This window comes from Ceratotherium simum, chromosome 17 (genome assembly GCF_057802395.1).
Source record: "Ceratotherium simum simum isolate JZ-2026a chromosome 17, ASM5780239v1, whole genome shotgun sequence".
Lineage (NCBI taxonomy): Eukaryota > Metazoa > Chordata > Mammalia > Perissodactyla > Rhinocerotidae > Ceratotherium > Ceratotherium simum.
In genome coordinates, this window is record NC_141916.1 from 11672759 (window position 1) to 11697407 (window position 24649).

A 24649-nucleotide genomic window follows, 5' to 3' on the forward strand; every position below is an offset into this window, starting at 1 on the left:
GGAATAATTTACTCTTGACATACAAATTAGTAAAGGACTGGAAAGTTTACAGGGATTTTGCCACAGGGTAAGTCTGAATTTTTAGCCTCTAGCTATTGTCTTCTTGCTTACATTCTGTCTACTTGGCCATAGATTAAAAGGGAGAAAATGAAACTGCCCTTCTGTCTCTGAGTGTCCCTTATATAATATATTCTTTTTTGGCCCAATGCCTAGAAAGTTGTTTATAGAGTTGATGGAAGGATATATAATCTCATTGTGCTCTAGAAGGTACTTACTTTGGCAGTCAAAGAATTTATGGGAAATATGCAGTATTCTCCCTGTAAAAAATTGCCAAATCTTGGCTCTCCGTCATCCTCCCCTGTATCATCATATTTCCTCACTCCCTCTCCTTGCCCCCCACTTCTGACAGTACTCTCTCTGCAGCTTCGAGCCACTGAGTGTCCTCAGGAGACATTCAGCCTTAAAATTGTGCTGTTTGCCTGGATGAAATGTGCAGTGTGCACCAATAGGTTGTAGGGAAGCACACATCTAGGCTCTCCTGGGAGCTTAATGTCTTTGCTTTGTTCTAATCAAGTTACATATGAAATAGTTACTTTCTTCTCCCACCAAAAAAACCTCCCAAGCCCTTAATTTTCTCTTTATGCCGAATAAACCATGAAGAGTGGAAATTACTTCTCTGCCTTTTAACCCTTTTCTGCTGGCTTTAGTCTCACTCTTTAAGGCTTTTTTTTTAGTTAATAAATTGTGTTGTCCCTCAGCTGCAACTTTTACTTTGTTTTGGCCAAAAAAAAAATTGTTTCCAGGAATCCTTATTGCCAGAGTAAGGAGAGCCTTCTGCATAGGATTACAGGACTGGAAATGACTGTAGTTAAAGGTTATTTTGTAGAACAGAGAGCCTCAGTTTAAGAAATACGGTTTTGAGCTCAGTGTATCTTGCAATGGATCTTGACTCTAGAATAGTAACATTGTAATCCCTCATTATTAGCCTTTATTAACTTGAGGACAGCTTCTTTTATCCTAGAAAGAAAATGGGGAGGAGACTTAAGACCTTGTGATTTGAAAACCTGGGAATGTTTAGAAAAGAAAGTAAGATAAAGTTGTCTTCTGTAAGGGGCTGACATGGAAGTGAGATTAAGCTTGTTCTTTATGACTTGCACAGAGAACCAAACTGGGGCCAGTGGAAGGAAATAACAGGAAGATGAGTTTTGCCTCTTTATACTTTCCCCCAAAACAGGTTTATATCGAGGTGAAGACTGTTCCGTCACTAGAGATATACAAGCAGGGTGAGGACGCTATTTTTTAGAGTTACTGATGATTCAAGAACCTGATTGTGGACGACTGTGGGTGTAGAAGGATGGAGCTGAATGAGAAAGCTTCTGAGTCCCCTTCCAATTATGAGAGTCCATGAGGGGCCGGCCCTGTGGCGTAGCAGTTAAGTGTGCGCGCTCCGATGCTGGCGGCCCATGTTCGGGTCCCGAGCGCGCACCGATGCACCGCTTGTCAGGCCATGCTGTGATGGCATCCCATTTAAAAGGAGAGGAAGATGGGCAGGAATGTTAGCCCAGGGCCAGTCTTTCTCAGCAAAAAGAGGAAGATGGGCATGGATGTTAGTTAGCTCAGAGCTGATCTTCCTCACACACACACAAAAAAGATTCCATGATTCTTTTGGATCTTGGGTAGACTTTTCCTTTTCTTGCCTGGTCTTTGACAATCTGTCTCCTTAATTAGAGGCAGTATTGCATAAAGGTTAAAAAAGCAAGTGCTAGAGCCAAATTTCCTGGCTTTGAGTCCTGGCTCTGCTGTGTACCAGTTGTATGACCTTAAGCAAATTATTTAACTTCTTTGTAGCCTCAGTTTTCTTATCTATAAAATAATGATGATAATAATATGTATCTCATAGGATTATTGTAAGATTAAATGAGATAGTTTAGAATAGTGCCTGGTGCAATGTAAGCACTCCAAAAATTTTAGCTGATTATTGTTATCATCTCTTTCCCTGTCACTTATTTCTACTTATAGAGCTGGATTTCTCTGCTGGTCCAGATAGTCCCTGTCTTAAGATACCTTTTCTGACTATCTCAGGATGCTTTTGGCTAGAAGAAACAGTAAACTCAACTCAAAATAGCTTAAATGATAAGAGGATTTATGACCTCACATACCAAGAGGTACAGAGGTAGGGGGATCCAGGTTGACTAATTCAGTGTCTGCATCACAGCATCAAGAATCCAAGCTTATTCTCTCTGCTCTACCATCGTCCATGTGTTGGTAGGGTGTTGCCACAGTCCAGCCATCATCTGCATACAAGACCACCTTCAGCTGAAGATAGCTACCCTTTTTTCTTAGTGGCCCTTTTTTTTTTTTTTTTTTTTTATAGTAGGAAGCCATTCTTTGAAGCCACTCACCCAGCAGAGCCCTCTCATGTCTCACTGGTGATGATTGAGTCACTTGTCCCTTCCCAAACCAGACACAGAAAGGAAACAGAATTACTATGATTGGTCTAGCTAATTAAGAGCCACCTCCTAGGGCTCAGGGATAGGGTCACCTTCCCTGATCATGTGTCCTCAGAGGAAGGCAAACACGAAAAGAAAATCTGGGCTAGATTGATGAGTGTGGAAGAAAGGGGAGATCTGGGTAGGCAGCCAGTACAGTGTGCTACTGTACCTTTTCCTCTGCTGCTGCTTTTTTCCTTAGAGTAAGAATTACTTTGTTTTACGCAGCTCTTTAAGAAGCTAGTGGTCTCAGTGGAAATGACTGTCAAAATTCTTGAAAGTGGATGCATTAATCACTGCTGTTTTATGGATGTCTTTAAGAATCTAAAGCTCAAGTTTTCCTGTTTCCCAATAAATGAAGGAAATCATGTGGCTCCTTAAAACTTGAGTTGGAATATGTGACCATATTCCACAGGTGGCTGTCATGAAAGAGCTCTTTTTGTTTGGTTGGTTTTTTTCCTTAGTGCTTTGGCTGAGAAACAGTACTTGGACCCTGTGAAGTTAGTCTAGGTATCCGGATAGTTGAGCCTTTTCTGACCCACATGTGAAGAGGAGCTGCAAAGTTGTCATTCTGATTTGAAGAAATATACCTATTCGGTAATTGAGGCCCATCCTGGAAAAAGAAACAACCAGCTGCTTTATATTTTCCCATATCACCATCTCTTTTTTCTTTTTCTTCAGTTTCATTGAGATATAATTGACATACAGCTCTGGATAAGTTTAAGGTGTACAACATAATAACTTGACATACATATATTGTGAAATGATTACCACAGTAAGTTTAGTTAACATCCATCTCCTCATATAGTTACCAAAAAAAATTTTTTTTCCTTGTGATAAGAAGTTTTAGGATGTACTCTCTTAGCAACTTTCAAATATACCATACAGCAATGTTAACTATAGTCATCATGCTGTACATTACATCCCCAGTGGTTAATGTATCTTATAACTGGAATTTTGTACCTTTTTTTTATTTGGGGGGGTGAGGAAGATTAGCCTGAGCTAACATCTGTTGCCAATCCTCCTCTTTTTGCTGAGGAAGATTGGCCCTGGGCTAACATCCATGCCCATCTTCTTCTACTTTATATGTGACATACCCACCACAGCATGGCTTGATAAGCGGTCCATAGGTCCACACCCGGGATCCGAACCTGCAAACCCTGGGCCGCTAAAGCAGAGCGCGTGAACTTAACCACTACACCACTGGGCCAGCCCTGGAAGTTTGTACCTTTTGACCACCTTCATCCAATTCCCCTACTCTCCACCCCTCACCTTCTCTTTCTGATAGAGAAATCTGTTTGAGGCTATTTAAGCCTGAAAAAGAAAAATATTGAAGGTCTATCACATGGTAAAAGAAGTAAACTTAATTTTGTGTGATTGTAAGGCAGATTTAGGATCAAGATTGAAGCAGTTCATAGCTTATTATACTGAGCAACTATGTAACAGTTAAGACTATTTAAGAAACAGTGAAATGATCCTGTCCCAGGAATTTTCCAGGAGAGACATGTAGGCCCCTCTCCAGAGGTTACAGAAAGGAGCTCTTCTCTGGGGAAGTAGGAGGAGATTGCATGAGGTCAAATCTAAGAACTCTTCCTTTTTTTTTTTTTTTTTGGTTCTTTTTATTTTATTTTATTTTATTATTATTTTTTTTTATTGCAGTAACATTGGTTTATAACATTGCAAAAATTTCAGGTGTACATCATTGTACTTCTATTTCTGCATGGACTACATCATGTTCACCACCAAAATACTAATTACAACCCATCACCACACACATGTACCGAATTATCCCTTTCACCCTCCACCCTCCCCCCTTCCCCTCTGGTAACCACCAATCCAATCTCTGTCCCTATGTGTTTGTTTATTGTTGTTATTATCTACTACTTAATGAAGGAAATCATACGGTAAGAACTCTTCCAATTCTGATCATTGTTGATGTTTCCCAGCTAAGAGAGAGGGAGAAGGCATGTGCTGAGTTTTACTGTACTTCAAACTGAGGAGAATGGAGGCTTGATTCACCCGTTGGGGAAAAATAAATGTATGTGTATGTGCAGTTCCCATGTACAGCCAGTGATCCATAAAGCTCTGTGAGTTATAATTCTTTTATAGAAGCCTCTAGGTACTGAATCAATTAATTAAAAAGTAGAATATTGGCCATTTTCTTTTATAGTCAGTTTCTTCCAGTACATCTCTCATCTTTAAATTCAGCTGTATGACTATGATTTTATGAATGACTCTCTGGCCTTTTAGAGGGAATTTATCTAGCCCTATGCAAACAAAGTCTTCAGGCAGCTGCTCAGGAGCCATCACAAGGTGAACAAAGCAGTAATCTTGCAGACTATCTATCTTACGCCAGGATGAGGTTACCTGTGCTTCTTAAGAGCCTTCTGGGTCTTATCCTTCAAACTGATTTGAAGGAGGAAAAAATGTCTGGCATGACCATTTTCTTGAAGCATTGCTGTTTGTTCGTTCAGCTCGGTTTCTAGGGCCACATGACATCTTAGAGGGTTTCTAGTCTTTTTAAAGGTGGGAAAGTATTCGGGATTGAAGTACAGTCAGTAACCCACGTATGGAGAAACCTCTACAAACCATTGTTGGAGCTAAGCACGTTTGACTTCAACGGGAGTTGAAGTCAAACTTATGCTTGTAGATATAAGTCTGTGTATAGAACATCAACTTCTGTTTCTGAGTGTGTGTGTTGGAGAACTGTGTTAACTTCATTACAAGATTTTCCAGGTAGCAATAGTAAGAGATAAAGAGCCGGCCACCCCTGCACTACAGATGCTGTGTATTACTGGGAGGCAGTAGAGTGGCTGAACCCAAATAGTGACTAGCAAAGCAAAGATTCTCTCTTCATGGATCCAGGGCAAAACCCAGTCTTTCTGAAGGACAGATGACTACAAAGTTCTCTTCTTGCTTTTTCAGCTTGTTTAAGATGAAGGGAAGAATTTAAGATTCTATGATCATTGTCTGATTTTGCTGCTTTTTGATGGGGGAGGTGCTTGAAGTTAGTAACAATGTTGTGGTTTATGGTAGCTGTGGAAGTTCTCCCTTGGAAAAGGAGAGTGGTCCTCTCTGGTGGTGAATAGAGCTTTATAATATATTTTTATTCTTTCCGGAAAGAGTCTAGTGAGTTAACTCTGTGGAGTGCTCAAGCTGAAAATGTGAGCAAACTTCTGTAGGGAACAAGGGAGGGCAAATAAAATGCCAAGAGGACTCATACTACATTGCTTTAAAACTGAATCCTGGGGAATCTCAAAATAGTTATGGTGAGTAAAAGAATCCAGATAATGTATGATGGAGAATTCTAGAAGATGCAGACGAATCCATAGTGACAGAAAGCAGATCGGTGGTTGGCTGGCGATGGTGGGGAGAGGAGGAAGGGCTTACAAAAGAGCAGGAGGAAACTTGGTGGGGGGGTGATGAATGTGCTTACTATCTTGATTGTGGTGATTGTTTCACAGGTGTATGCATGTTTCATAGCTCATCAAATTGTACATTTTAAATATATGTAGTTTAGTGTACGTCAGTTTCACCTCAATAAAGCTTACAAAAAAGAAAAATGAATCCAGGGATAGCATTTATCAAAGGATCCTTTTCTGGGTTACAGGGAGGCTGCTGAAGACTTGTGTGTGTGTTAAGTATAGACACACACCTCTTGTTTAATGCATCTGATGTTTCTTTAGGAGTCCATAGAGGCTACTGTATTCTATTGAAGAAGATGTCTAACAGTAACACTACTCAAGAGACCCTGGAAATAATGAAAGAATCAGAAAAAAAACTGGTGGAAGAATCTGTAAGCAAAAACAAGTTTATATCTAAGACTCCAAGTAAAGAAGAAATTGAGAAAGAGAGTGAAGATACCAGTTTGCGTCAGGAGACACAGGTAAGGGTTAGAAGTGTATCATATACACACTCTTTATACCTGAATAGAAATGCCATTATAGGTGACATTGGGGATCTATAGGAAGCCAGTCACTTAATATGAACACTTGATTGTCCCTAAAAACTCAACTTCACCTCTCAAGAAGTATCTCCTTCCCTTTTTTTGTCATAGAGTCCACAATGAAGTGTCAAGAAGACCAAGTGAAATCCCTAATCCACTTGGACCTGAGTTACACTGGTTCTTGCTACATTTTGATATTTTTTAACTATCAAAAAATAAACTATAGGGGCTGGCCCCGTGGCTTAGTGGTTAAGTGAGCGCGCTCCACTGCTGGCGACCCGGGTTCGGATCCCGGGCTCGCACCGACGCGCTGCTTCTCCGGCCATGCTGAGGCCACGTCCCACATACAGCAACTAGAAGGATGTGCAGCTATGACACACAACTATCTACTGGGGCTTTGGGGGGAAAAATAAATAAATAAAATCTTAAAAAATAAATAAATAAATAAATAAATAAATAAATAAACTATACAAACACATATTTAACAAGTTATAATGTGGCTCATACAATAAACTCTTAAAACTAGAGCTGCATGGCTTTACATATAGTGTTAAATTCATATCCTGGTTGTGTTAAAGCGGTCAGCATTTTCTGGGTCAGAAATAGTCTCTGAACTTGCCACTTGGTAAATGTGAGTGAGAGGAATTTCACTCTTTGGTTGCCATGTTGTTATCCATCCAAATTCATACTGCAGTGCAGATATGATGGCAGTAGATGGCCAGCTGAGCTTCTTCTAGAGCTCCTCTTTGGTACCCAGCCAGCCCAGACTCTGAGTCTCTTCTAGCTTACCTGTTCCAGTCCTTCTTTTCTTCTGTGGGCACTGCTCATTTCCTCAGCCCAAATTATATAAATCTTTTCCTCCATGCCCAGGGGTGAGACTGGTTTTTATTATATGCTTAGGAGATATACTTAACTCTTACTAGTAAATTAGTTTAAAAAGCAGTAGCAACACATTTTGGAGGGTCTAGAAACTTGAAGCATAATTTCTCTTGACAAGGCAGTTCACCTAGGCCTTGTCTTCTTTAAAGATTAAAACAGCAACAACATTTAATTCATGAAGAGATGAATTAAAATCAGACAGCTCTCTGAAATATTTTATTCTCTAGCTGCCTGCTTTTCTACTGTCTTTCCTCTTACAATTTGCCGGATCTCTGTCCTGGCTGCTTTTCTTTCCATTATCTTTTTCATATGAGTTGTCATTCCCCACCCATCCTTCCAGAGTTTGTGCAGACAATCTGCCACTGTTCCAACTATACTTCCAGCCTCCACTGATACCAATAATGAATTTTAAATCCTCAGGACAGATAAGTGATGAATGTTTAATTACATGCTGTCATGCTACATGGAAGATAATAATTAAATGAACTTTTGGGTCCAAGTTACTGTATTCTCAGAAGACTATTTTAAGTGGTGTTCTAAACTCCTGTTGTGTGTACTTGAAGACAGGCAGAAAAGAAAGGATGTCTATAGATTTATATGTCTTATGGACACTCACTTAGTTTGAAAATGTTGTAACTTAGATATACAAATGGGTCGTGTGGGAGGGTAGGAGGGGAACCTGCCTCCCCTCTGACTCCTTTTGCTGCTGCTAGAGCAGGTGGAGCTGCTGCTGCCATCTACTGGAGCTCCTACTTCTTCTGCAAAGTCTTCAGTCTTGTCGGCCACCCTTCTGAAGCCCTCTCCCCTCTACCGTTTCCCAACAGATCATGTGCCCCTTCAACAGCACTAAAAATTCTGCTCTTTCTCCTACCTTCCCCCCGACTCACACCCTAGAAGTCTCACCAAGAATCTTACTGATGCTGTCAAGGGAGTGCCTATTATGAATTGGAGCTGGAATGTTTGTGGAAAGGGGACTTTCATTACTTGTATTGTGTGACATATTCTTGGAATCAGCAATTGGAACTCAGATCATCTTTTGCATGGAAACAGTGCTATAAAAGGCAGGCTCTGAGATTCAGTTTAGAATGGGCAAGCCCTGACTTAATATATACTGACCTTAGGTGGGTCCTTTAAATAATCAGCTGGGTGTGGCCTCCTAGCTGGGCTTTCTGCCTTTAAACTTGTAATCCCTTCTCATTCACCTACCATTCTGCTTTAGAAAGATGGTTATGAAACAAAGATCTGATTGTGTTAATTCTCTTCAAACTTCCTGTGTCTCATTGTCCTAGGCTAAGTCTCAGATTTGCCAGCATGGCATATTGTATCCTAGTCCCTTGCCCACCAGCCATCTACCTCTCACATCCTATGCTTCAGCATTATCTGACTCCTTGGTCCCTGTTATAAATAAGAGCTGAAAAGTTTGGGGAAAGCATGCTTTTGTACATGCTTTCTGTGCCTAGAATGCCCTCCTTGGTATTCTTTCCTTGGCCTTCTCCAACCCCTGAAGTCCTGCTGCCAACATCTGTCTAATGCCTATTTATCCTTCAAATCTCAATCCAGATGTGTCTTTCTCTAGGAAACCTTCTTTGACGATCTTACTCACCCATTGCAGGTCTACTTTGCGTAATTCTTCAATTAATGTCTGTCTCCTTCAGAGAACTGTAAGCTCCATGAGGCCCAGGATTTGGTCAGTTTGGGCTCACCATTGTATTTCTGAAGCCAAACACAGTTCCTTGCAGGCACTCAATATTTGTGAACACATGAATTTGTGATTTGCTAGGTGTGAGTTAGACACTTGTGCTGTGTGCTCCTGTAGCACTCCAAGTACCTCTGTAATGCACTTAATGTACTATATTGTAATTGTCTATTTGTCTGTCTTCTCCAACAGGATTATGAGTTCCTTTGTGACAAGGTTTGTGTCTTTTATCTCTGTATCCTCCGGTAGTTAGCATGGTGCCTGGTACATATTAGGCTTTCAGTATATGTTTGACTATTAAATGAAAACTATCCATTCTGGGAAATAAGCACATTCATACATATTTTGCTTATAGGGTTATAAATTGATATAACCTCCTTGAAGGGCAATTTGGCAATACTTCATAAAATTTTTAAATGGACTACAGATATACTGTATTTGGTCATTGAATTATTGTTTATACTAACAAAAAATCAGAAACATCTTAAATGGTGCCATTTAAGGGATTGGTAAAATAAGTTATGGTACAGCCACACAATGGCATACCATGCAGCCATTAAGAAAAACAGTAGATCTATAGAATGATATCCATGAAAAAAGTTTAAAAGCAAGGTTCAGAGCAGTGTGTACAATATACTTCTATTCGGTTTAAAAAAAAAAAGAAAAACCTGTGTGTGTATACATGTATAATAATCTTGTACATGCATAAAAGATCTCTGGAAAGATTACAAGGAATTCAGTACTAGTTGATCCTTTAGGAGGGAACCAGGTAGCTGGGGGACAGACGTGAAAGGAGACTTATTATTCTATGTAACCCCATTATACCTTTTGAATGTTTGTGCCATGTGTATGTTATTACCTATTTGAAAAATTAGTGACAAATACTGCTTTATATTCCTGGACTATGACTCTTCCCTTACTGTAACAGATCTTGCCACTGACCAGATCCATCGTCATGTCTTACTCTTTCCATCCCCCTTGCCGGTTCTCCATTCTGCATTGTTGCAGTGTTGTTTGGTAACTAGTGAGGAGGACAAAGGAAAGAGGAATCCTCACCTACCCAGGACCGTGCTGGTACTCTGCCTCTGTCTTGTTTCCCTTCCCTGGCCCCACCCCAGCCTCAGTTCTCTCCACACTCTGGTGGCACTGATTTCCATTCCAGACATCTCAGCAGCCCTAAGTGCCTCATCCCGTATATAACCCTACCCAGCCTCTTCCCAAAAGCCCTCATTTTGATTTCTCAGCTGTTCAGAAACTGTATCAATTAACTAGTCGTTTCTTCCCTCATTCCATCTCAGGCCCTCAATCATCATCTTCCTCAGCTTCTACCCTGCTCCTTATCTACTCTCCTTATCCTACCTTTGCTCTGGAGGTCTTGTCCATATCTTCCATGCTCCCTTCTTTTTATCCTGTCCCATCTTATATTGCTGACCTAGACAGGCTATAAGACCCATCACCAGGAGCTTAGAACTGGGAGAATTCTCATATTCAGGGAGTGAGGCAATTGGCAAGAAGAGTCTTCATGCCATTTCTGCAGCCATAGGAACAGGTATTTTGAGTATCTCAGGTTGGAACTCTGAATATGTTGTCCTATAAAGATGTTATTATAAGTGATGGTTAGTGGCCATATTTCATGTTCATTATGGGTTAAATAGGCTACTGTGTGCAAGCTTGGGGAAAAAAATACTCTATCTTGCTATGGTGGTGACATTTCCACAAGCATCCTAATCAGGAGAGGATTCCATGATGTATCCAAAAGTAATTTGTTCTCAATCTGTGAAAGAGGCCAACCAGTCAGTGACTCCTTTTATTTTTTTATCTTCATGGTGAGTGGTGATTTGTCAGTAGGTGACCTGTGGTCCCTTCTGTGTCACAGTTGCTAGAGTCATAGCATAGGGGGACAACCACACCAAGTGGATCTCATCATAGTTTGGCTATTGTAATGGTTTTACAGTTAGTGCTTTTTCTTTGTACACTTGTATTGCTTTTAACTTGAGTGTTGATTTTCCCTACCTTTAATATTGTCCAATTCCTTTCTAACAGAGGCGGACATCCAACCATGGTCATGCCAGGAAAAGAGCCAAGGTGAGAGCCCTTTCTCTATAGCTTCTTTTCTGGTGTTATTAGTAATATGTTTCAGAAATAGACTTATCACTAATCTAGTTTATTTGGATTATATATAGGCAAAGTTTTTTGCCCACACTTTGTACCGTAATGGTGAACGTGCATACACAGACACGCACACACATACACACATTTCCTTTTCGAAGGTCTAGTTTTATTTTTCTCCATTGTCTCTAGTTCAGTCACAGTCGGTTTCTGATACTTGAAGGGATACCCAGCCAGAGCCTCCCACAAAGCCTGAGCAAACTGGTAGCGGATCTGCTGAAACGCCAGTTTCTCAGCTCACCTCTGGCTTCTCTCGGAGAATGGCTGCTACATAAGTCTTATTTCTCCCCCAATGTTTCTTGTTCTTTTTTTTTTTTTTTTTTTGCCATGTGAATTTCCTTTAAGATAAATCCTACTCTATTAGTAGAAATGACTCACCATTTTTGGACATCCTAAAAACACAGGCACTTTTTTTTTAATGTTTTACTTTTTAGGTTGGGGCAGGGAGGAGGATTTTGTTTTTAATCATTGTATCATAAAATTAGCACATCACAGATTATTTTAAGCACTGTTATCAGGGAGGACTATATGTGTTAGTGTGATAGCTTTTTAATTTTAGTTGGGGAACAGTAAAATATTCAATTTTTATTCCCGTGGGAAGAATTGTCACCAGAAGTAATAATTAAGGGTGTCCACCCCTTTCCCCCAGAAAAATAATAGCAGAATTTGGGAGTGGCCCAGCCAGAAAGTGGCTTGGGTTTGAAGAAGACCACAACGTATGATAAATTGGCTCTGTGTCTTGCCTTATGTGGCCTAATCCACAGTGATGGGCTTGACATTAAAGTTCAAAACAAAGGGTGTTCACTGCTACTTCACTTCCTCCCAAACTTTCTGTGATAAGTAAGACAGTTATTATCTCCATTTTATGGATGAACAGGCTTGAAGTCAGTTCTTCAGACTTGCAAGTTTTTTTCAGTATACCGTACTGCCTGGCACACACATACCACATTTTGTGCTCTTGTATTCACTGTAAACCTTGATTTTATTATAAGAACTCTCAGAAGAGTTTATAGGTAGATTTCTAATGAGTCACTCTATAATTTTTGGCTTTTGGGATGCCTAGGAGAGCAGTGATTAGCAAAGTGGATTTCAGATCTCTTTGAGATTCACCAGCAAGCAGCAATAAACCAAGTGGATAAGCTTTTTATCATATTAAATCCCAAATGTTAGAAAGTTTTCTGTGTTTCTCTTTACTCTTTTCTTAGACACTTCTTTCCATATTCTGCCATCTCAGGTTTAGAGTCATTTAGCATTTATTGTCTACTGTATGCGAGGCACTATTTATGATATGTATGTTTACATACTTTATATCATCTAATTCTTACAACAACCCTATAACTATCTTTATCCCAGTTTTGTTGAGGAAAAACAGAGACCCAGACAGGTCAAGTAATTTGCTCAGGGTCTCATAGCTCAGAGGCACAAAACCAGGAGTTAAAGCTAGGACTTCTGGCTCTTAAATCCAGTGTCTAAGCTCTGCTGCATATTCTCAGTAAACTTCTCAGTCTGAAGTTGGAGCACTGGGGTAGAGAGAGGAAAGCTAAGTGAAGTGGTTTTCCTATCATCTGTCCAAAGTAGCCATTTTGTTTTTATATGTCTACTCTTGTAAGCTGGAGAATTATCTTCCAAGTGAAGCAGGAACTGGCAAATAGGACCTGTTTGAAAAAAACCCTATTTAATGGAAGCAGCAACTAACAGAGCCAAAGATGATGCTCTTCATTCAGCCAAAAGCTTTCTGAATGTTCACCAAGGGAATATATGTGTGTATTTGTTTTTTTCAGTCTAATTCCAAGCTAAAGTTGGTGCGCAGCCTGGCAGTGTGTGAGGAGTCCTCTGCCCCATTTGTTGATGGACCACTAGAAACCCAGGTAGGTCGTTTGTAAGAGTAAGTGTGGCTTTTGCATTTGGCAGTTGTTTGGTAAACTATGGTATAGCGAGCATAGCATCAACATTAGGCTTAGAAATCAGGGTAGAAAGAGCTTCAAAACAAGCTGTTGCAGTAAAGCAGGGAATGGGTGAGAGTGTGAAGTATAGGTCTTCACACCTGGACCACCCAGGATGATGTCCATAAGGAGGTCCCAGGGCTGGATCTTGTTTTCCCATCCACACCATGCCCCTCTGGTGGTTAGAACCGTTTCCATCCACTTCCTATGCCAAGAACAGCCAGTGTAACTTGAGCCCTCCATATAGTGGGCTGTGATTGTTGGCAGAAAAGATTTGGCCTCTACCCTTTTGGTAGAACAAAAGCTAAAACAATTTAATTAACAAAATATTCACTTCTGTGAGAGAGTGCTGCCACCCCAAGATTTGCCTTCTTTGACATTTCAAGGGAGCTGCAGGAGAGTTAAAATCCTTTTTCCCGTTTGATTATATTTCTCTTTCCCCTTATCCAAGGATATAATTCAGTTGCACATCAGCTGCCCCTCTGACAAAGAGGAAGAAAAGTCCACAAAGGATGTCTCTGAAAAGGAAGACAAGGATAAAAACAAAGAAAAGGTCCCAAGGAAGATGCTGTCTAGAGGTGAGGACTTGGCCCCTCTCTCATCTGTCCTAGGGCCTGGCTCTACACTGCGCTTTCCTTCCATCTTGAAGCCTGGCACCCACTAGCCTTACTGGCCCAACAGTTCATAATGTTCTGCTGACTTCATGGTTGCTTGGGGAAGTGCCTGACTAGGTTAGGTTGCTTTCTTTGCTGGTTTCTCCAGCCCTGCCTTAGGGGCTAACTTGCGACAGAGAGCTACTGCATTAACATTGGCACTACCCATAGGAGGACATTGTAGTTAATTCTGATTTTATTTTTGCTCTGGAGTAAACAGTGACGTGGATCATCACTGGTTTCAGATCCTCCAGATACCATTTATATTTTGGTTTTGGGATGTGTGGACTGATTTTTTTTTAATGATGCAGATTTGCATCTAATTATTAAGCTCTCTTTAGTTTTAAACTCTTGGGCTGGTAGCAAAAAGACATGGTCCATCAATGGTAGTTGAGAGGAAAAAGACAACCTTGGGATTAAAATTTTATAAATATATATAATCAACATTTGAGCATATTTGCTGAGATTCTGGGAAATTCAGCACTGATTGCCCTTACCTGGCATTTTTTTTCCTTAACTAGAAGAAAACCTGCTTTGTTCTGGTCAGGACATTCAGTAAATACTTATTGATGGTACGGTGGCTTTTCAGTTGAATACTGATGCAACACTATGACCCAGATTCTACCTTCTATCATTGTCATGGGGAATTTGGGGAGGCTGGCAAATCAAGATCATTCTGGTTTTTAAGCTAAAACCCCTGAAGTTTGATTCTACTTTCCTATTTTCATCTCTCCTGGTCAGGTTTTGGGCTTCTGCATGGGATTAGATATCATGCAAGGCAGTTTCATTTATTTTAAATTTCTTTTATTGTGGTGGTTCTAGACTCCAGTCAAGAATATACGGACTCCACTGGAATAGACCTACATGAATTTCTTGTAAATACACTGAAAAAGAACCCAAGGTAAGGGCCGGCCCCATGGCGTAGCAGTTAAGTGCGCGCACTCCACTGCTGGCGGCCAGGGTTCGGATCCCAGGTGCGCACCAACGCGCCGCTTCTCTGGCCATGCTGGGGCCGCGTCCCACATACAGCAGCTAGAAGTATGTGCAACTATGACGTACAACTATCTACTGGGGCTTTGGGGGGAATAGATAAATAAATAAAATCTTAAAAAAAAAAAAAAAAAAGAACCCAAGGTAATAACATGATTTGATGGAAGGGAAAAAGGGGCCAGGAGTCAGCAAGGTACCCAAAAGGCCAAGTAGCTTCTCAGAATTTTTTCTATTATTTGAATCTAGGATGCCCACCCCCCACCACCATTTCTCTCCAATGTAGTTTTATATCTGTGAGGGATTCAGAATACCTTCACATTGAGGTTTCTGCTTTTAGAAGAGTTGAGAAAAATTCTATGGAAGAAGAATACAGAGACAAAGAAATATGAAGGCTTGGGAGTAAAATTAAAAAGCACCAAAGAAAAAATAATTGATTTGTACATAAGCTAAATCATAATTGTTTTAAAATTCTATAAATAACTGAATGGAATGTAGACTAGTGATTAGATTTATAAGTATAAAGTATGTTTGTATGAATATGGCTGCCAACAGAATTAGGTTTCTGGTAAGAAAAACAAAGTACATGATTGAGAGGATCTGCAAAATGTATACTTGATTGTTTTTCTTTTTTAAAGTAACATAAGACAGGCCAGTGAGGCTCAGCAGCCTCTGCATTTTTGGTCCACTGTTGGGATTTAGCTCTGTCCTTCCCTTCAGCTTCTGTAGTGAGCAGCTTGTATTTTCAATGTCTATGGGAGGGTTGCTTTTTGTATTGTTTTAATCTTTTTTAAACAGGGACAGAATGATGCTGCTAAAATTAGAACAGGAGATTCTGGAATTTATTAATGACAACAAGTAAGTTACTTGAATAAAATACACATTTAAAGGTGGGGGGGGCTGAAAAGAAATTTAGATACAATTTTAGAATGTCCCTCTTTCATTTTTTCCTTAAAGTCTGAATTTTGAAGTAGTTACTCACTGGGAACCAAAAGGAGTTGGGGAGAAGTAATAAAAATGAATTTAAAAGTATGTATGTGAAAACCAAGTGAAGTTTTTAAGTTATTGCATAGACCCAAGTTGAAAAGAATTTATATCTTTTCAGCAGCTAGCCCTTGTCCCATATTTCATTATTCTTAAATTTCTTACTTTTTTCTTTGTAGAATATCATCCAGGTGGGTGAGACCTAGGGCCTAAGGAGTATTTAGTGAGGATAGTGGATCAGAGTGAACTACAAAATACTGTAGATAAAGAAGATTTTTGGTTCCCATTGAGTAAATATCTATCTTCCTTTTGTCTGTTTCTCCTGAGAAATTCCCCACTTTGGACACTTATAAGAAAAATTATAATTGGCTGTTATTGCTATTTTTTGTCCTTATTTTATTTTTTTTTCCCCTGGGTTTCCCTTCAGTAACCAGTTCAAGAAGTTTCCTCAGATGACCTCATATCACCGGATGCTATTACACCGGGTAGCTGCCTATTTTGGAATGGACCACAATGTTGATCAAACTGGAAAAGCTGTCATCATCAACAAAACCAGTAACACAAGAATGTAAGGGAGGAAACCACAGATTGAGAAGGCTTTCCTGGGATAGCCTCTGGGGTGGAAGATGTCTCTTTCCAGGGAGAGGACAGTTTGGGGGGTTATATTATCAATTCCTACTCTTTGTGAGGCCTCAGAGATAGATTCTAGAGGCACTGGTGTTTCATGAAGACTGGCCCCTGGCTCTCTTTACCTTTACTGATATGACAGGTATAACTTTGGAGGAAGACAAGTTATAAATGTATAAAGAACAGACCCTGAGGATTTCATTAAAACCATCAAGTGACTTTTCAGATGCCTGACTCCAGAAATCCCCTGAGTGGGAGTTGTGGAATTTAAGAGAGCTGTTCTGGGAGGTCTGCTTCCTAACAAAAGGGTCTTTTTCCTCCTTTCCTTCCACATCTCTCTCCCAATCCCAGCCCTGAACAGAGGTTCTCAGAACATATAAAGGATGAGAAGAATTCAGAATTTCAACAGAGATTCATTCTCAAGAGAGATGATGCCAGTATGGACCGAGATGATAACCAGGTGAAGAATGGAAAGGGGTGGGCCTATAGAGAGAGAGATTGCAGTAAGAGAAACTGGGAGGGGAGAAGAATTTTTGTGGGACGGAAAAACCTCAAAATATCTTAGTATGGAAAAATGTATATAGCTATACATTATAGAGCTGTGCTGAGTTGGCTTTGGCTTAATGTTGAGGACTGACTACACTTGTTGAGCTGAATGCCACCCTCTTAGCCCCAGAGAGACATGGTGCTGAGTTTTGCTGGGTTTTCTCATTTGGCCTGGAACTCCCTGGTTCTGCCACTGACTTCTAACTCCATGTCATTTTGGGACAAAACAAGGTCCCTCCCTGCTTCAGCGTTGATTCAGCTGATGGCTTCTTTCTTTTTTTCTTTAACAGTTAGGGATTTCTTTGGGAACCACCAAAAGCTACTTTATGCCACTTCTACTCTTATCCTAGCTCAGGGCTAGCCTTGAATTGGCAAAGTTGTGATCTAATTTACCCACTTATAAAGGTGTTTCTGATCCCTTTCTGCAAACTACTCATTCTTTTCCCAACTCCTTCCACCAAGGTGAGTGAGTTAATTTGACTTGTGATGCTGGGAACCTCAGGCAGTATCCCCTTTTTTGATCCACTGCTGTGGGAATAAGAAGTGAACAATCTGCCCCATCCCTTCACTTATGGGCCTGGCTGTTGCCCTTACTTCTAGCCCGCCCTTCAGATAGTAAGTGATAATTTGGGGGTTAGTTTTCCTAGCCACATAAAGCATTTAGATCCAGCCTGCTTCTGATTGGCTTCCAAAGGAGGTTAGGTGGAGAACCAGGGTTAAGGTTTGAAGAGCATGGTTGGGTAGAGCCAATATGAGTCTTGCTAATTAATGATAACTGTAATATCTTACCTCTAGAGTCAAAATTAATTTTCTTGGGATATTGTATGGTCTCGAGACCAGAACTTTTCCTGCTTGCTACTTGAGTATTTGAGGGAGTCCTTTTGAGAAAAGTGCCATCATCTATTGTGGACAAACATGCTGGGTCTGATTGAAAACAATGAAACATACAAAAGACAAAATTTTGAAAAACAAGAAAGAGCCTTTCCATCCTGATGCCCTTCTCTCCATTTTCCCAAAACCCTTTTTCTGTGGATCAGGAATTATTCAGGCCTAGAGGCACACTTAAGCAGAGTGGAATATTCCCTATTATAAACTTTTCATCTCTCAGCTTCAGGCTTGATCCATAATAGGGTAAGCTCTATGCACTTTCTGTCTGTGATATTAATAATAAACACAATAATGGCTATTTTATTGAGTGTTTTCCATGAATTAGACTCTGTTCCAAACACATTATATGTTTTATCTCTTAAAATCCTCTCCACAATCCAGTGTAGATGGGGCTTATTAGCCCCACTTTAAATATAAGAAAACTGAGGCTAAGAGATGCTAAGTTACTTGCCTAAAGTGACATTACTCAGAGGTGGCAGAGCTGAGATTCTGCCTGATCTCAAAGCCCATTATGCTCTTTCTACTCTGCCACTGGTTTACCGGTGCTAGGGGCTGAGGACAATACAGCACCTTGAGGTTCTGTGTCTTCTTGGAATGGGATTTGTAAAAGGACATTTAGTAGAATTTAGGTTCTTAAGGCTAGTGAGAACTAAATCTAGTCAAAAGTTGATTCTCCTGAAGTTATACCTACCTCTGGAGATTGGTGAAGATCAGGAAGATCAGCCTAGAGCAGCAGTCTCCTTGGTTGCTTCATCTGAAGCTTTCAAAGCCTGTGGATTGAAGGTCAGAATCTTTTATAACCTGATGACATTCATTTGATGGGTTATCTCCCTCAGAGCTCCTTGCCTTCAAGAGCAGTATGGAAAAGGACACTCTATAACACCCTACGCAGGACAGTGCTCACAGTTCACAGGCCAAGAGAGGAAAAGACAGTGATGGAGAGTTGGGTGGTAGGCTAGCCAGATGTGGTGATCTGCCCAGCCATCCCTTCTAGTCACTTCACTACATTTTTCACAGAATGTAAGATTCTCTATCCTTCATTTCTTCTTTTCCCTTTCTATCGCTCTATCTCTCCCCTCCCTCCACCGAACCTTATTTTTCTGTTCCTTTCTCTGTCCATCCTTCTTTCTGTTCTATTCTCCTTTTCTTTTCTCTATTCCTCTTTGTGTTGCTCTGTTCTCTTTCTTCTCTATTTCTGTAATTTCTCTCTCTTTCCCTCCCTCCAGTAGCTATAGTTAAGATGAGAAAATATGCTTAAGCTTTGACTTTAGCTTCGCCCTTGGGATTTCATTTCCAAGGCCCTCTTTGCTGAGCTGCGTGTGACTTGGGTCTTCAGGCCATGGCATTAGTGACTAAAGAAGGGACAATGTCAGGTGCTAGTTCTCTAAAACTCTTCTCTATATTCAGCTCTGCTAAATACTTGTTTCTTCTCCCTCTCTAGCTTTCTCCTATCCCTTGCTTTCCCTCCAAAGCAATGTCGTTTATTCCCTGGGCTATTCTCTTGATCCTCACTGACTGGAGAGTACCTGATTACTACAAGGAAGCAACCCAGTCTTTATAAATAGTTGTTGTTCTTGATTCTCTGGCGGGGGTGGGGAGATGGAGAGGCCCCAACCTTCCAGAAAACCTGATCTCCCAAACTGCATGGTCAGATGTACCCAGTGAAACCCATCTAACACTGGAAATTTTATTTTATTTTTTCCATTTTTTTGATGGCAACTATAAACTCTCCCGGTTTCTCTTCCTTGCTGGTGTGCAGTGAGCTTGCAGTACGAGGAGAACTTAACTAGCTTAATTCTGCTCATCGATCTAGATCAGAGTTCCATTGCAGGATGGAAGGAGGAGCAAGTCAATAGAAGAGAGAGAGGAGGAATATCAAAGGGTCCGAGAGAGAATATTTGCCCGAGAGGTAAGTGTAGCTTCTGAGAGTTGTCAGCCCATAGCTTTTAGCTCTTAATCTTTGAAACTGTGAATGGAATGAACCCTCCATAAATGTTTTGTTGTTTTTTTTTTGTCTAACCAACATCAGCCAGCTCCAGACTTGATCTCTAAAATTAAATGTGGCTTATTGGGAAGCTGCAGATTATTATTTGTATTATTTTTAATACATTCTGCCGTATGGCATACAAAGAGAACAAATGGAGTGGCTGAATTTGGTAGATGTGATTAGACTGAAAATAGACATGGTTTTGGCAGGGCTTATGGAAGGGCCCTGAATCTTGCCTGTCAAACCCTCCTCCCACTTACCCTCTTTCACTTCCACTGTCCATTTTAGGCCTCTTTGCTTCTAAGTGGAAGACTTAGTGTCCACACAGCCTACACATTCATCTTGTTTGGCCAGCCTCATTTTTAGGATATGTTGGTGATTGTTAGAGCACAGATTTGACATCCATTCTCTGAGCTCCACATTCCACATGCACAGAGGGTACCACTCACTATTCCCTCCAGTCTCTACCTGAACAGGAAGTCTCTTTCTTCCTATATTTCTTACTTTGCTTCTTAGAATAGGACTAGCTCCCTGGGCCAAAAGGCAAAATGAATCATTTTAGGTAACTTTATTCTTAAGAATTGTGGGCCATATCAAATATACTTGGTATCCCTGTATCTGGTGGCCTTTGCCGACCAGACTGGAGAGAAGTATAGCAGAAATTCAGGAAAGGCTGAGGACAAGCAAGAGAGGAGCAAATCTCCAGAAATATAGGCTCCAGATAGCAGCACTGTCTGACAGTCAAATTAGCAAACAAAGGAGGAAGAGCCAGCCTCCCTTCATTGTCAAAAGATGGCCAGTTCTAATCAGTATACTTAGATGGACACTACTCTCCTCCCTTTTCCCCACTCTCCCCTCCCTCAGCAATACAAAAAAAGGTATATCTTTTCATCATCACCTAGCTCAGAAAAGTATTGTCTCCGACTTCAATTAAACTGAACTCCTCTATGAACTTGTTCCATTGTCTCAGGAAACCCAGGTGTTCCAAGGATCCTCACTGGGGACAGATACATGACAAACCCTCTGGTCCAAAGTCTAAGGAGAAGGAATCTTCTAACCTTCTGTTATATAGACTTCCATTCTGAGTCAGAAAAATCTGTCCTCCAAATTATCCAACTGTAGCCTGAAGAGGGTTCTCTGCCTTTACCTGCAAACCAGTTGGGTGGAATGACAGGAGAGAGGTCATTTGTACATGATTCTGACCAGTGATGACCCTAAATTGTGGACAGAGCAGGTTGGTGAATGATAATAGCAAACATTTATAGAGTGCTTACTATCTTTCAGACACTGTTCTCAGCATTTTGCATAAATTCATTTATTTAATCTTCACACTAGGCCTATGAAGTAGGTTCCATTATTTTCCTCATTTTATAAATGAGGGACTGAGGCATAGAGAGGTTAAGTAACCTAGAATCACACTGCTAGTTAGTGAAAGAGCTGGTATTTGAATTCAGGCAGTCTGGCTCCAGAGTCCATGCTCTTAACCTCTAGAAAAAACCACTTCTCAATAGCTTGCTCTGCTCCAGGCTCTTTAGATTAAGAAGTACCAGTGACATCATAGGGTAGCTATCTGCTTCACTGACACATGGAAAATGACTGTCCCACCATGCCAGCCATTAGCAAAGTCATAGGTATTCTGAAAGCACAAACAACCTTTAATCGAGTATTGGGGCTAATTATGAACAACAATGGAATATATCTACCTACAACCATAACAAAGTCAAAGTTAGCTCTTCTCTCCTTTTCCTCCTGATTTCTAGTCTCTGAAGCCTCTACTAATATTTGTATTCCTTGTTAAATCCTTGTGGATTTATCACTTTCATTTCAGCACTTCCTAACTCTTGCTGTGGTAGAGGCATCAGGAATCTCAGAAGGTCTAGACAAGGAAAAATGGCCAAAGCCTACCGTATTCCAAAGAGTCTTATGTGGAGAGGAACCTGGCCAGTCAAAGGGAGCTGATTAAGGGTAGAGTTGTAGGTTGGGGTGCAGGGGAGGAAGAGGCAGGCCAAAAAGAAAGGGAAGTGGCAAGAAGGGTGTTTGGATGGAAATGCTGCTGCCGCAGCCTTCTCTGGAGCCTGAGCTGTGCATTGGGAAGGCTGCCCACACAGGCTCTGCTTTGCGCGGAGCCCTCTCGGCTCAGCAGCTGGACACTCTTGGTACCTTTTCTTAAGGCTTGGGAGTCCACCATAATGCTCACTTCATTCAGCTCGGTGGCTTTGTCAGGAAATGCTCCTCAAAAGGAATGTTTCAGGCTTTTAATTTTCTCACTTTTTCTAGGCTCTGAAAAGTACCTGCTTCCCCAGTTTCTTACTCTCCTTGGGTCTCAGGTCAGAATGTCTTTCATTTTGGCCAGTGTAGAAGACAAATGGAATAGTCATTGAGGATGATTTCCCAAAACACTAAATTTCTTTCTCTTATCTCCCTTTTTCCTTCCTTTGAACACACTCTTAAGAACCAAGCACACCAATTACTATGCTCAGCTTACCTCTAGAGAGAATAAATTGAGAGCTAAAAAGGAAATAATAGTGAGGTTAATACTTTCCTCTTCCTCCTTTCCACATTTCTACTTTATCAGACTCTCTTTTTAAACACTCTGTGGGAAGGCTAAAAACGTCAAATGCTTTTTCCCATTAAGGTGAGAAGTCCGATTGGGTATGAGGGTGTGGGTCATCCTGTCCCTGCTCCGTCTCTCCCTGTTGGGGGGTGAGCTTGGTTTGAGGACCTTGGGTATTCATAGCATCATGGACACCCTTTTTGGTTATGCCATGCTGTTTTCTTATAAGTTATTTTCCATTTTCTCCCCCTCACCTAGACTGGCCAGAACGGATATCTAAATGACATCAGGTTAGTACCACTTAGCATGTTCCCTGCTTCTCATTGAGCTTTTTCAGTGAGGTTAATATAATCCTGTAATGATGCTTTTCTTTGATGTTAACCAACAGACTCTCCAAAGAAGCCTTTTCTTCTAGCTCTCACAAGAGAAGGCAGATTTTTAGGTACCTCTGTGTGATCTATATCCCTCCTTGTTTTTTTTTAAATTTTATTTTGTTTTGCTGTAATCTTTCCAGTGGAGTGAGTTTGCTCCATGCATGGCTGCTTGTGGAATAATTCAATTTGTGGTTTTTGCAACATTGGATATTTTTCCCCATTTAAAAAAAAAAGGCTCCTGCTCAATGACTTGATTGTTTCTAACTTCATTTTAAGTCCTGGATAGGTGAAAGGGGGACCAAATAGGGATAGGTACTGCTCCCTCCCAGAAGTTTGCTGGAATTGGGCATTTTTGGAGGATTTCAACATATATTTATATTAAGGTAAAAGAATGGGTATCTTCTGGCTACCTTTCTGAATCTATGGAAATATGTAAAGAGCTTATCCCTCACACAGCAGGGAGAATGTTTTGTATCTTTCAGAAAGAATGGAACACACACACATATAAAAACACATACGAACACCTCTGTCTATGTAGTTTTCTCTTTGGGACAATGTAATAGGTAAGATGACCTCAGAAAGGACCTGTTTGCCTTAGCAGGGACTTAGAGCATGTCGTTTTTATGATTGTCCATGACTTGCTCTTAATGTTGGTGAAAGCTGCTGTATTAACTTCTCCAGTACCTAATATTCTCCATTTTCCACAAAGTAGTCATGAGAATCTCCCTTTCATTTCAGCCTCTCAGTCCCACCCCAGAGGATTATACAAGGCAGTGGTGAGAGAAGCACTGCTTTAGGACCATATCCTGGCACCAACTCATTTTAAGTATGTTCTTCCCATTTTACCAGTAGAAAAACTTACAGATTACAGAAAACCTGAGTATTTAATACTAGGATTCAGGTCTAACCCTTTCCAAAGGGCTTCTCTTTTTGAATCCTAAACTTGATAAGAACTGACTAACTCAGATTAGTTAAAGCCCTCATTCCCAGGACTTCAGTTGTCCCTTCCCTATTGTCCTTTCTAAAGCTAGTCAAACCATATGGAAATTGGGATAGCGAGATTTTCCATTCTTGGGATGGAGGATTTATCTCCCTTTCCTTATCTCTGAACTTTTCCTAGACCTTCCCGTCCTGAGGTCCATCTGAAAGCCCCAGGCAGGGGCCGGCCCTGTGGCTTAGCGGTTAAGTGCGCGCGCTCCGGTTAAGTGCGCGCGCTCCGCTGCTGGCAGCCCGGGGTTCGGATCCCGGGCGCGCACCGACGCACCGCTTGTCCAGCCATGCTGAGGCCACGTCCCACGTACAGCAACTAGAAGGATGTGCAACTATGACATACAACTATCTACTGGGGCTTTGGGGGAAAAATAAATAAATAAATAAAATTATATGAAAGCCCCAGGCAGAGAGGGCTCTGCATTGTTCGTGGTGGTCAAGATAAAGCAGTTCCCCTTTCTAAAAAGAAAAAAAAAAAATTCCCATTCCATACTGTACACTTTAGGGTCTTAAATCATCCCAGAACACCTATAATAAACAGGAGTTTTAAACTAACTCTTATGTGTGACTTAATGCACAGTGCTTTATGGTCGCCAAAGTATACTGTTTCTGATTCAATCCTCTCAATGTTCTGACTTGGTAAGCTGGTTTACATGTAAGAAAACAAAAGCAGAGAGATTAGTGGCTAACCCAAGTTTACGTGGTATTAGTGGCAAAACTGGGACTGACTCTTTGTCCAGTATTCTTTTCACCACACCACACCGGCTCTCTACAAACATCACCTCTTTCTCTCTGAGTAGTGTTCTTTCGGGGCCATAATTCACATTTTCTGCTAGGAATGATGCCCTTATTAGTGCTGTGGAGCATCAAACTACATCAAACTGTGCAGATAATAGCTTGAAGGATCTAGTGAGCAGGTGCAGCCCTCTCCTATCCA

General features: G+C 40.8%; 1 protein-coding gene across 27 annotated transcripts in view; it reads left to right on the top strand.

Annotated features, from left to right (window-relative positions):
* R3HDM2 (R3H domain containing 2) overlaps positions 1–24649 on the top strand; it is a 139230-nt gene that overhangs the window by 88358 nt on the left and 26223 nt on the right. For 16 of the 27 annotated variants that reach the window (XM_087442142.1, XM_087442159.1, XM_087442141.1 and 13 more), the window contains 11 exons: positions 6176–6375; positions 9203–9226; positions 11054–11095; positions 12961–13047; positions 13574–13700; positions 14598–14676; positions 15561–15620; positions 16174–16314; positions 16725–16833; positions 19621–19716; positions 22607–22638. In XM_087442142.1, the coding sequence (XP_087298268.1) occupies positions 6211–6375; positions 9203–9226; positions 11054–11095; positions 12961–13047; positions 13574–13700; positions 14598–14676; positions 15561–15620; positions 16174–16314; positions 16725–16833; positions 19621–19716; positions 22607–22638 (962 nt within the window). In that variant the 5' untranslated portion in view covers positions 6176–6210. The remainder of the gene's footprint in view (positions 1–6175; positions 6376–9202; positions 9227–11053; positions 11096–12960; positions 13048–13573; positions 13701–14597; positions 14677–15560; positions 15621–16173; positions 16315–16724; positions 16834–19620; positions 19717–22606; positions 22639–24649) is intronic. The other 11 variants (XM_087442148.1, XM_087442158.1, XM_087442163.1 and 8 more) reach the window with 5 other exon arrangements.